This window comes from Ambystoma mexicanum, chromosome 8, assembly GCF_040938575.1.
Source record: "Ambystoma mexicanum isolate Mex_15411 chromosome 8, UKY_AmexF1_1, whole genome shotgun sequence".
Lineage (NCBI taxonomy): Eukaryota > Metazoa > Chordata > Amphibia > Caudata > Ambystomatidae > Ambystoma > Ambystoma mexicanum.
Window position 1 is genome coordinate 1,689,936,672 of NC_090929.1, and position 13,908 is coordinate 1,689,950,579.

Here is a 13,908-nt window from a genome sequence, read left to right on the forward strand (position 1 = left end):
GATACCAGCGGCCGCTGTGCCTCTAATACAGGCACGGCTACCGCCAGCCTCGTGATGAGGCTCAATGACCCTTATTCATGCCATGACACAATATTTTCAAACTGTGATACCCTCATAATCGTGGCATGAAAGATACAAATGTATCCCCATTTCGTTTAGACAAAGAAGGCAACTCCATGTAAAAGAGAAGTAGCTGCAAGTGCCATGGGATTTAACTGCGTGTTGTTCTGGACACTACAGACCCACTTCCCACTTCACATGCAGGTGTTAGGATAGTTCTGCTCACAGGTAGCGTGCATTGGGAGTCCCTCCAGATGTCCTAAACCTCCTACCAAGATGGAAATACCCAATGTGTCGCTAAGGCATCCTCTCAGTGTGCGAATGTAATGTGTTTGCAAGGCCACTGCACACCCCCTTAGATCACACAATACACTTTTGGGAATCTTCATCTGAGCAGATACATTGAATCTGAATGCATGGAAGGGTAGACAGACTCCTCTCTTCTGCTAATTTCCTGTTTCCTGTAACATTGTGGAGCTCTCACCAGTTATTTGTCATCTCTCTGGGATAAGAGGGGCAATAAGAAAGAGGGGCGGTAAACATTCGCGAATGTGCGGCCGAGCGAATATGGTTGACAGTGAGCGTGGGGGACAAAATATGAGTACTAGGGAGCGAAACCCACCCAGTCGGCTTATAAATTCTTTCTAAATTACATACATGTACCTCTGATGACATCAAATTATTTTAAGTCCTTTTGCATCTTAGCCCTGTAATAATAAGTGCTATTATTGCAGACGTTGATGCTGCTCAGTGTATCTGTGTCTGAGGGGTGCAAGTCATTCACTTTGTCCACACATCTCTTAGATGGGTGGTGGTCTCGCCGAGATACGCGCACTGGCGTATGTATGGGACTGGAGGGGAGCATGAATGTGATGGATGATATGCAGAGGGCTGGAGGATAAATAAAGGGCAGATAGACCAGAGGGACAGCCAATGGCTAAGCAGTGGATGAGGGCAAGGCCAATGGCACACCTTTCAAGAACACAAGGTGTACATTTCCAGCTTAGTGCATATAAACATATAGAATATATCAATGGCAGCTGGAAAGCTCATCAGACTGGTTTTTCAGATTGTTGTCCCTTATGGCACCAGGGTCCCTACTAGCATTTCATCTGCCCTCTGGGACTATGTGACAAGATAGGAAGAGGGGTCATACATGAAGGGTTAAATGGTTGAGGAGATGTGATTAAGAAGTGATGATTGTAAGTTTCAGGTGGTGAGACCGAAGGTTGGATCCAACACTGCTGACACCAAGCCCTAAATATTCCTGATGGTCCCCGACCTGGCTTACTGAGCCATGCTCTGAAGAATCCTCATCTAGAGCCTCCTCAGGGATGCAAATGATGGTAGTACCCAATCAGAGACCCAATGGCTCTCAGGGATAGGGTGCACGCCCCCTAGCTACCAGGCAGTATAGTAAACAGAGGTATCATTATTGACTGTGAGCGACCCAGGAACGACAATCCAGTATGGCGTCTCCACAGCCGATCGTGGTAAGCCTACGGTGAAGAACATCATGGCTTACCATACTGAACCCAGAGTACACAACTAGGGGAACCAAAGGTTCAGTTCCTTTGGGATCAGAATGCGTTCTTCGTTCATCTAGAATGAATGGTAGTACAATCAGTGTGTAGCAGTGGGTTCCATCCCGTACAGTGGCCTAGGCTCTGCCTGTTGATGTGACAAAATATTGTTTCCTTCGATACATTCCCTGCGCAGTTAACCTACTCAGCCACTGGTGTTCTCCTCCTACCGGTTTCTGTGCTCTTGACATCATATATATATATATATATATATATATATATATATATATATATATATATATATATATATATATATACATATACAAACAATGGGTAGTGAGGGGCGCACTCCCACAGTTCAGATGATGTTCTCCTCCAATATATATATAGGCTGTGAGAAATGTCATTCTTTGTACATGTATATATTGAAAAGCATTGCAGAAGTATACATTTATGAATTAATTTAAAATGTCTTTGATACCTAGCCTCTTTAATACAAATTACATTGTGCTGTCACATTGCAATGATCAATGAAATATGTTTCTAATAATGAGTACCCTGAGGAAAGTGACTGGGGTTTCACAGATGTAGAACTCTGTGCCAAACAGCAGAGGGGTTAAGAGCTGGCTGGGTATGCAGCCATGATCTTGAGAGCATTCATTGGCTGGCCTCTACTGACATTTCTTTTCTATGTTGTATTCTCTCCCCAGCATGGCCCGGATCAGTTGCACCGGGTAAGACACAAATCATCCCGACTTGGTCATGTTTTCTAATGAATAGGTCACAATGTCTGTGTGTGTGCGCGTGGTTTATAATTGAAACTTTAAAATACATGGCGGAGACAAGAGAGAAAAGACTTAGAGGAAAGGGCCTGGCAGGAGAACTCCTGCATCTGGCCCATGATACTAAGTCTAATTGTTCCAGAGCGGGGTTGGACGTTGGCAGAAAGGGTCTGCAGGACTACATTTATGCCCAGAATCCTGATACTGCAAGTTCTACTTGGACCAGAATAGCAATGGACAGTTTTCTGACCACGTGTCATTAAATATTAGATAGGCGTCTCTCCGCATGGACAAAAAAGCAACAATACATGTGCAGGCGATTTCCGAGGAGATGGGCTAGTCCAGCCCAAAAGCTTGGGTTTGGATTTTGTGTGCCATGTCTATCTAGAGACATCCATCAGGTGAGAGTGGTCAGAGAGGTCCATCACACAATGCTCCTCAACACTGTCCTTGCAACTCTCCCCCCAATATTTTCTAGACATACCCTGCTCCCGGACACTGGTCTACCTAGCCCACTGACGCAGGTGGCTTTGATCCCCACCCCAAGTCCCTGTCACAATGTCAGTTTCCCATCCAGCTGAGTCATTGCATTGTTCTGTTTCAAGTCGTCTCCATTGAAATGATCTGCTATAGGATAGGACAATCCTCCTCCAAACATTTCTTATCTTTAGAGAAAAATCAGCCTCAAGATGAAACATTTTGAATTTTTTTCTCCACTTTTTTTTCTCGCAGTGTATTTCCCAGTTCGACTCGTTAACGGTGCAAACCGCTGTGCAGGTCGGGTTGAGATCCTTTACGGATCCTCCTGGGGGACGGTGTGTGATGACGGCTGGGACCTGGTGGATGCCAACATTGTGTGCAGAGAGCTCAGCTGCGGATCAGCGAGCTCGGCTCCAGGGAATGCCTACTATGGTCAGGGCTATGGATCCATCCTCCTGGATGATGTGAACTGCAGAGGGTACGAGGATGCGCTGTGGCGGTGCCCTCACAGCGGGATGGGTAACCACAACTGCGGCCATAGTGAGGACGCCAGCGTCATCTGCACAGGAGGTGAGTGTGCTTCCATCTTCTGGAGAGGCGGGCACTGCCAGTCCCTTGATATGATATGATATGATATGATATGGCATTTATAACGCGCCTATACACAAGTGTTTCAAGGCGCGAAATGAAACATATTGAGATGCTGGAGTTTGTTCAGTAATCCATAAAAAGTATATAAAATGAAGTACAAATGTTTTCAGGACCATTGCAGTTAAGAGCAGTGTAGCAACTTGTCAATATGTCAGCCTTGGCTGCTTTTTTAATATTCTGTGGATTATAACTTGGGTGCAAATTGTCTTCATGGTATTAGATGGGTTCTCCGCACTATTCAGAGTGTATGTGGGAAAGAGAGGGTGTATTTCTCTGTTATGGACAATTGCGGCCCGAGAAAGCATCCATTCCATTCTGAGGGATTGCTTCAGGATGTCATTGCGTGAGAACAACCTGGTACCCTGCCAGTGTGTGAGTAAGCCCTGGCTATCTATGCTATTTCACGAGTATGCCCTAGTACATTGCCATGCCACTGTGTGAGTAAGCCCTGCCATTCTATGTTATTTCACAAGTACATTGCCATGCCACTGCGTGAGTAAGCCATGGCATTCTATGCTATTTAACTAGTATGCCCTGGTACATTGGCATGCCACTGCGTGAGTAAGCCCTGCCATTCTATGTTATTTCACAAGTACATTGCCATGCCACTGCGTGAGTAAGCCATGGCATTCTATGCTATTTCACGAGTATGCCCTAGTACATTGCCATGCCACTGTGTGAGTAAGCCCTGCCATTCTATGCTATTTCACACACAAGTATGCCCTGGTACATTACCATGCCACTGCGTGAGTAAGCCCTGCCATTCTATGTTATTTCACAAGTACATTGCCATGCCACTGCGTGAGTAAGCCATGGCATTCTATGCTATTTAACTAGTATGCCCTGGTACATTGGCATGCCACTGCGTGAGTAAGCCCTGCCATTCTATGCTATTTCACGAGTATGCCCTGGTACATTGCCATGCCACTGCGTGAGTAAGCGCTGGCATTCTATGCTATTTCACGAGGAGGCCCTTGGTACATTGCCATGCCATTGCGTGAGTAAGCCTTGGCATCCTATTCTATTTCACGAGGATGTCCTTGGTACATTGCCATGCCATTGCATGAGTAAGCCCTGCCATTCTATGCTATTTCACAAGTATGCCCTGGTACATTGCCATGCCACTGAGTGAGTAAGGCAGTGGCATGTCAATGTTATTTTACGATTATGCCCTGGTACATTGCCATGCCTTTGCATGAGGAAGCCCTGGCATTCTATGTTTTTTCACAAGTATGACCTGGTGTATTGCCATGTCACTGCATGAGTAAGCCCTGGCATTCTATGTTATTTCAAGAGCATGCCCTGGTATATTGCCATGCCACTGCATGAGTAAGCCCTGGCATTCTATATTAATTCACAAGTATGCCCTGGTACATTGCCATGCCACTGCGTGAGTAAGGCAGTTGCATGGCAATGTTATTTCACAAGTATGCCCTGGTACATTCCCATGCCATTGCGTGAGTAAGCACTGGCATTCTATGCTATTTCACGAGGATGCCCTTCGTACATTGCCATGCCATTGCATGAGTAAGCCCTGGCATTCTATGCTATTCGTACATGCTATGGCATTATGTGAGTATACCCTGGTGCAGTGCTATTGAATTATATAAGCCCTAGTACCATGCTATGGCATTGCATGAGCAGACCCTAGGACGATGTTATTACATTTTGTGAGTATCCACTGGTTTAATAATAGGACATCAAAACAAAAGGGGTGATGGCTGGAAGGTTTAGAATTAATCATAACTACAGGCTTTGCTCTGGGCAAAACTCTAGGCCATCATTTGGGGATGCTTGTGGTCTCGTGCAGAAGGGATGTGACCGAGCAGTTCGGGCTGGATTGCCCCTTTTGGGGTGGGACCAAGCCTGATTTGCATATGACCTCTCCCCTTTTGTAATGGTTTGGCAGGCGAAGAACGATGGTCTGGAGGGTTGTATGTTCTTTTGTGATCAAATGAGCATTGTTCCTCCTGTATATAAACAAATAAATCAATATATGTCTGGGATTCATGCAGCATGAATCTAGAAAGCAAGTAATCTCGCTCAACACAGAAGGCGGAGGACACAGAGACAGGAGGATCGGACGAGCTGGATGAGGGAGGAGAGTACAGGGGGAAGAAGGGCTATCATTCGGCCAAAGGGTGGCAAGCTGCTCCTTGAGGGGCATTGCCTTCACGTCCTTCCTGAAGTGCAGGATTGATGAGGTCTATTAGTTGTGCATCAGTGTGCTATTGCAGAGCTTGGGTGCGTAGAACGAGAAGACCTGTTCTCGGCTTCTTTCCCGTTTGATCTCTTCGATTGTATTGTGGTAATTGCGTTGGTTCTGGTGCTGATGACACCTAATTTGATGGGAATTTCACTAGACTGTAGAATGATGGAAGGAACTTTTTCAATGAATCATAATCACTGGCGTTGATGTGGGCAACCTGCTCCGCCCCAACCCATTGTTACTGAGCATGCGCTGCCAAGTCAGAACCCAGTGGTTATGATTAATTCAAAACAATCCATTGCACAATCCTCAGTTTGGTATGGGTCACTGTGAGGTACACTTCACTAATGATGACCTGGTGGGCTAGACTGCCCCTTTTTGAGCGGGGCCAAGTTTGGTTTGTATATGCGTTTTAACCTTCTGTAATGGCATGGCAGAAAGAAAAGAATGGTTTGGAGGATTGCCCAGAGCAATCACAACCTTCCATACATCACTCCAGACATGGTTCCCGAGCTTGCTGTTCCTTGAGTCCCAACCTGCACCTCCCTCCTTATGCCAAACGTAGGCCGATGCATTGCTGGTGTTGCTTGTGGTTTGTACACAAGGGACGAGCCCAAGCAGTACAGGCTGGACTGCACCTTTTGTGGTTGGTCCATGCCTGATTTGCATATGCTTTTTCCCAGTTCCGGATTATCAAATAGGCGAAGAAGGCAGCGTCCTATGGGCCCAACTGCCTTCAGGGGCCCTCCGACAATGGCTCAAAATGATATTGATTTGATCTTGAAAGATAATTACAATCAAGCTTTCTTAAATTGTTCACAAAAGATAGAAAAAAATGAATCAAATTAAAGAAACGAAAAATGTAAAGACCCTGTAGAGAAAATACTGTATTCATACTGTATTAATGTAATGTACCCATTAACAACTTAAAAAACATAAACTAGAGACATCAGGTTCACATGACAGTTTGTCTCTTAATAGGTCATCTTCTGGCAGCTGTCATTTGGTAAAAATATCTGGTGAAAACGACGTAAGCGTAATGAACTGTAGTGATGGTCATCGCCATCCAGCGGCCGATGTGCACACTACTTAGTTCAATGTTATCCCACTACAGCGCGCACGCAGTCACGCACGAGAACCTCCAGAAACTAGGCTTTCTGTGAATTAGTGTGCCGCGAGAGTTCCCGCCGACTCAAGACCCTAGTAGAATATCCGTGAGTAGAAGCTTTGAAAACACCGACGAGTATATATAGCCGACATCTGCATTACGGTAACTTAGCTTTTCTCAGTTGTAATGAAGTTTGATTAACTTCATTGTATAATTTAACAGAACACATTTATCCTGTCCAGACACTTTTACTCATTTTTGGCTGAAACTTAAGAATTCTTTCATTTTCTTCAACAAAGCATAAATATTGTCTGTCGTCGTTATTTTCTAGACCCATAACGTCGGCACCCGAGTTAAAATAATTTGCAAGGGTGGCCCCAAAATGTCGACTGCCTAAGGGCCTCCACAGGGTTTAATCCGGCACAGCTTTTTTTCCCCTTCCGTAATGGAACGACAATTTGAAAAAACGACAGGCTGAAGCCCTCAACTCTTTGCCTATGGCATTAACATCACATGTAAAATAAAGATTGATGCGATCACACAGTGAAAGGCTCTTCCTTTTATGCACCATTACCGCAAAGGAAATCATAATTTTCTCCTTGTTGCAATAACTAAATATGGCCAGTGCTTAAACATAAAGGCTATCATTGTAATCCCCTGCCTCGTTTCTTGAGGATTTGAAACTCACATGGCTCTCTTAGATCCACTCCGCGTTGCTTTCACTTGTGTGTCAGCTCCTGCCAATTAATGATGGCTGCTCCATTCACACATGCAAGTCCCACGTCGAGTGGTGCATTAAACTGCACGGTTAGTGTTCACTTTTTTGGAAATTGGTTCACATAGGGAGAAACATAAACCAGATGCTACGCAGCTTGGTTGTGCAAAGGAGAAGACCCCTCACCTGCAGGGTGATAGTTGATCATGCTTTAGATCATCTAGAGCCATTCCCATTGGATAGTTTTGCCTCCATGTGTGTCCCTCTTGACGTTTAAGATCACACGTCAAAGGCCTGTCCACAAATGCAATCATCAGGTTTTTCTGGGACAACTGAGAGTTCTGCTAAGCTCTCTGGGTGGGTTGGGAGATCCAAAGTTGAGAATTTTGCGCTTGGTTGGATTTCCCTGTCTCGGAGCCCCTCTTGACATTTAACATCACATGTCAAAGGCCTGTCAAATGCAATCTTCAGGTTCTTGTGGGAAAATTGAGAATTCCGTTGGGCTTTCCGGCTCTGTTGGGGGATCCTAAATTGAGAAGCTTGCAGTCAGTTGGATTTACCTGTGTGTTTGGCCTTTTGGACTTTTAAGATCACATGTCTAAGGTTGGTTTACAAAGACCATATTCTGGCCCTTCTAGAAGAACAGAGAATTCCGTTCGGATCTCTGGATAGGTTGGGGGGTTCTAAATTGAGAAGCTTGCGATTGGCTGGATTTGCCTGTCTGTGCGGCCCTCTTGACATTTAACATCATGTGTCAAAGGCCTGTCAAATGCCATCTTCAGGTTCTTCTGGAAAAATAGAGAATTCCGTTGGGCTCTCCGGGTGGGTTGGGGGATCCTAAATCGAGAATCTTGCGCTTGGTTGGATTTGCCTGTCTGTGTGGCCCTCTTGACATTTAACATCACTGTCACTCTGTGGCCAGCCACTCTTGGCCCTCTTCCTGCTCCCACCTCTGAGGCTAAGAACCTCGGGGTCATCTTCGACTTCACACTCTCCTTCTCGCCTCACATCTCTGACGTCTCTAAGAACTCCAACTACCAGCTGCACGTCCTCAGAGGTATTCTTCCTTTCCTCTCCTTCCCTCAGAAGCTCACTGTCTCGAGAGCTCTGGTTCTCTCTAGGCTGGATTACTGCAACAGTCTCTTTTTAAATCTGCCTGCCTCTACTCTCCTTTATAACTCATCCAGAAAAGGACTGCAAGACTTGTCCTGGGCCTCAAGCCCAGGGATCGTATCTCTCCAGCCCTGAAATCTCTCCATTGGCTCCCAGTGGCTGCAAACATCAAGTTCAAGACCCTCTGCTTTTTTGACAAGGCCTACTGGGGCCTGCGACCGAAATACCTCCAACTCTCTCTTCAGAAATATCTTCCTCCTCGAGCTCTTCGCTCCTCCACCGCCAACTCCTTGAGGGTCAGTCGCTTCTCCAAGCAACGGGTTGGGGACAGATCTCCTTCTTCGGCTGGCGCCTCCGTCTGGAACAGCCTCCCTGCTTCTCTGAAACTTGAGCAGAACCATCTCCAGTTCCGGAAGCACCTCAAGAACTTCCTCTTTGCTTCTGCCTTCTCCCTTCCTCTCCCCTGCTGATCTCCTGTCTGATGCTGCAGTGGTCACCTGGCTACACCCTGAACTCGGGTCCAGATCCCTGCCCGCCCAGTTGCACACCTGCACTGCCTCCTGGCAACCCTTGCACTTGTGGTCTGTTTCTGCAACCCTACAGGCAACTTACCTGAATTTATTGGACACCTGTTGTATGCACTTTTAACAATCACACTTGCCACCTGTTGGCCGCACTACTTGTCATTGGGCATTAAGTCCGAACTCCGTACAACTACTCAACGACAGTGAATCCAACAGTCTGCTCCGTGACCAACAGTCTGGGTTTCCCTGTCGGGCAGAGAGACAGCCAGCTCTTCTTTTCAGGAGAGAGGACCGTCTTTAGTCTGTAAACCTAGGCTCCCGTTCATCCCCATTCTGACCTTTGACACTGCGACCATGCCACTCTGCTGAGCCAGTTGTAAAACTCATCTGTCATCAATGATGGTGGCCTTTGACTGATTTTTCATCCCTTCTTGATGGATCCAGGACAGATCTGGTCACTTTCTCTCTGGGCCAAGAGTCCAATCCTGCAGAGTTGCTCATGACTCTTCAACACCTCCCTGTACCCCCCCTGCCTGGTCTCATTCCCTCTCCAAACTCATGTCAATGTCACCCAGACTGCCTTCGTACGGGAAGGTGGCATTGCCCCTGACACCAGTAGCATCGCAAATTGCCAACGTGCATCCATGACTGAATATTTGACGACATCCTATGCCTAAAAGGATCCAAACAACAAATCTTATACCCAGATATCGCTATCCCCCCAATGCTCCTTTGCTCTTGGCCTGCAACTTTGAGCACTTTGCCGACCATGGTCCATGCAGCAAAGAATCCAGGGTGGGGGGGGGGGGACTTCAATGGCTCTTTCTCTTTCGCCATGCAAGTTCACGAGTGGTAAACGCAAAAATCACAAGTCCTTCTTCATGCTTTCAAACATATACTGTAGTTCCTCAATGTGTCCTTCAAAGTAGAGCTTAGAAGACTGCGATAGTCTCTATCTGACTCATCAAGAATCTTACCCATCACCCGGATGCTATCCAAGACGAGGCAAGATTTATGTTAGGCTTGAGACCTGTGGACAACATTACTCCACTGCACTGGCTCACACCTCCCGAGATTACACTTCAACAGGCCCCCCTCCTTGCATGTTTTGTCATTTGCACTAGGAAGTGCAGAAGGAAGATGTAAAACCTAGGTGTTATCGCCTGCTCGCCTTTTCTTTGCATTTTCGCAGTGCAAATTGAAGAGACGTTGCCTGCCATTTATGCATGGAAGGCAGCATTTACAATGTGCATTTGCTGGTGGAAAAAGCAGGCGCTTTCTGTAGGAATTAGCAGCATTTGCACCAGCGTGAAAATGCCTTTCTTGCGTGAATTCTGTGACACTTCTAAAGCGGAGAGCTGGAAACGGATATTCTGTTCCTTGCCCCTCTGAGCCATGCAAATTCATCAAAACATGGAGTCACGTAAAATCCTTAAGTGCAAGTTTACGCATGGATTTTACGCACCATTTTATGTTATTTCACAACGAACATTAAGTCTACAAGTTCAAAGCAGCTCTCTTCTTAATTTACTTAACTCGAGCAGCAATATCATTTCAACATTAAATAAATCAATTACAAAAAGAAACTACAGTTCCCAATGAATAAAGTCTTTTTGTAGTCCATTTATGATGTGTTATGTATGTAACATGTGACACTTTTAAACCAATCTCAGGCCTTCTACTCCATAACTCCAACTTCCTTCCCTTGTCCTTCTGTCCAAAAACTCTTTTTAAAGAGGCTTGTGCTTTGTCTCATTTGTCAGGGCGCTGTTAGCATTCCCTAGTAGGCACATTGCCCTCTGTGCCCTTCCGGTCAGAATCTCAGTGTCTATGTTCTGATCTTCTTGTTTTGCCTCTTCTGACAATTGCCAGATTTTTGTTACTGGTCCCAGAATATCCAACACTTTACCCTGGCAAGATCCCCAGGACCTATCTATACCTTTCTTTATATGAAGGATAGCATTTTTTCATCTATTTCTGGTGTTTATGCTGCCCCCACCGCAGGGGCGTTGCTAGGGGGGGGCTAAGGGGGCTATAGCCCCTGATCTTTTGGTTGTAGCCCCGGATAGAATCTCAGGAGCTACAGCCAAAAGACTAGCTAGCCCCCAGTCCCGACAGTTCCGACATCAGCTTAGACCCGGGTCTTTTCCAGACCTAGCAACTCCCCTGCCCCACCGACATGTGTGGCTTGGGGCAATCCGCCCAGAGTTTGCTCCTGGCTTCCTTTTACGAAGGATTCCTAATCCCCAACTTGATGTATTTGTCAGTTTTAGATGGGTGGTCCCACTCTGCCGACCTGGGGTGGGATGAGCGAATCTGGATCGAATACCTCGCCCAAATCCTCCTCCTCCCTTTGCCTTTTCCTTTTATTGGCAACATTCTTTTGTATTTGTTGTTCAGGGGATGATCATTTGCGCTCCTCAGATCTGTCCTCAGGTGTTTCTCTCCAATCCCTTTCGTCCATCTCGCCTGACGTGGACTCTTCGGGGTCATTACGAGTCGGGCAGTAGGGGATACGGGCACCGGTAAGGAGACCAGTGCCGGTAATCCCCTACCGCCCGATTCCGAGGTCCCCTAACGGGAACAGCAAGGGTCCCGTTAGGGGGCCAGGCCGCTAATTACGGGCCTGACATTAGCATGCCCGTAAATAGCGCCTTTTCCATTCCCATTGAGCCCTATGGGGCTATGGGGGCTCAATGGGAATGGGGAATGGTTGGTGCAATGGGGACTTACTGGTCCCGCTAGGGGCGGACTAGACCGGTAAGTCCCCATTGCACCACACAGGACTCGGTCCCGTTATTGGAGGCAGTCATGGCGCAAATAGCTCCATGACTACCTCCAATCTCGTAATGACCCCCTTCGTCTTTCTACGTACATAGCCATTCTCTCCCCTAACTCTGGGGTCCCCGGTGTACCTCGCCAAATCAGCTGTCCTCTATTGCTGCCTCTCTAGCCTCTTCCCCTGCCCCTTCCTCTCGACTGGAAGAAGGGGTTGGGTATGCGCTCTTCTTGGTCTTTCCAGGAGCCCCTGTTACTGTAATTGGGCCTGTATGAAGGATATCGGCTGGCCGAGCGACACCTTCCTCTGCCAGCCTTCCTGATTTGGAAGCTTCTTATTCTTTCACTTGATGAGTAGGAAATCTGGTATTACCCAATTTGGCCGTAGGTGATTTGATTGGGGCGGATTTGATCAAATTATTGGGTGACCGTTTTTGCCGCAAATATATGTGAGGGTTGGGTTTAGGGTAATAATTAATATGGGGGGATTCGAATGGATCGAAATGAAACAATTCAATCCATTCCGCCATGATGAAATTAACTCAAACAAATGACACAGATCCAGGAATCCATGGAAGCTTCTTAGGGTGCATCTTATGCCATCACTTGATGAGTAGGAAATCCATGGAAGCTTCTTAGGGTGCTTTATGTACGGTAACTTGATGAACAGGAAATCCATGGAAGCTTCTTAGGGTGCTTTATGTACGGTAACTTGATGAACAGGAAATCCATGGAAGCTTCTTAGGGTGCATCATGTACTGTCACTTGATGAGTAGGAAATCCATGGAAGCTTCTTAGGATGCATCATGTACGGTCACTTGATGAGTAGGAAATCCATGGAAGCTTCTTAGGGTGCATCATGTACGGTCACTTGATGAATAGGAAATCCATGGAAGCTTCTTAGGGTGCTTCATGTACGGTCACTTGATGAGTAGGAAATCCATGGAAGCTTCTTAGGGTACTTCATGTACGGTCACAGGATGATTAGGAAATCCATGGAAGCTTCTTAGGGTGCATCATGTACGGTCACTTGATGAGTAGGATCTCCATGGAAGCTTCTTAGGGGCATCATGTACGGTCACTTGATGAATAGGAAATCCATGGAAGCTTCTTAGGGTGCATCATGTACGATCACTTGATGAGTAGGAAATCCATGGAAGCTTCTTAGGGTACTTCATGTACGGTCACTTGATGAGTAGGAAATCCATGGAAGCTTCTTGGGGTACTTCATGTACGGTCACAGGATGATTAGGAAATCCATGGAAGTTTCTTAGGGTGCTTCATGTACGGTCACTTGATGAGTAGGAAATCCATGGAAGCTTCTTAGGGTGCTTCATGTACGGTCACTTGATGAGTAGGAAATCCATGGAAGCTTCTTAGGGTACTTCATGTACGGTCACAGGATGATTAGGAAATCCATGGAAGTTTCTTAGGGTGCATCATGTACGGTCACTTGATGAGTAGGAAACCCATGTGAGCTTCTTAGGGTGCATCATGTACGGTCACTTGATGAATAGGAAATCCATGGAAGCTTCTTAGGGTGCATCATTGTCATGCCTGCGCCATGGGCGCATCCATTTACGCTCAATATGGACTATTTGTTTATCATTTATTTGCAACAGACTCTTGGATCCATCTATATTTACTTTGGGAACTTTATTATTTTTCCCACAAACTACGTATACCACAATGCACCTGGCTACAAGCATCGATTCCTGGCTGTTCCTATGGGTTATCAAAGGAACTACACCCCCCAGAAGCCCAAGGGACTTGCCCTGCTTCCACCAGCCCAGGAACAGAAAGGGAGGTGGCCGATTGCCTGCAGGTGTGCTTAGCCAGGTGCAACCAATTAGCCTGCCTCTGTGCTGGGCTAGGCAGTATAAAGGCTGCTGCCTGCAGTGGCTCAGCCTCTTGCATCTGAGAGTCCTTCCTCCACCTTTCGCGTCTTCCTACGGATCCTGTATG

At 46.5% G+C, this 13,908-nt stretch overlaps 1 protein-coding gene across 1 annotated transcript in view; it reads left to right on the plus strand.

Annotated features, from left to right (window-relative positions):
- Positions 1-627: 627 nt before the first annotated feature.
- The window catches only part of LOC138473461 (deleted in malignant brain tumors 1 protein-like), a 37,202-nt gene continuing 23,921 nt past the window's right edge, over positions 628-13,908 (plus strand). Inside the window, exons 1-3 of the mRNA XM_069612109.1 lie at positions 628-637; positions 2,192-2,317; positions 3,098-3,415. Coding sequence (XP_069468210.1) covers positions 628-637; positions 2,192-2,317; positions 3,098-3,415 — 454 coding nt within the window. The remainder of the gene's footprint in view (positions 638-2,191; positions 2,318-3,097; positions 3,416-13,908) is intronic.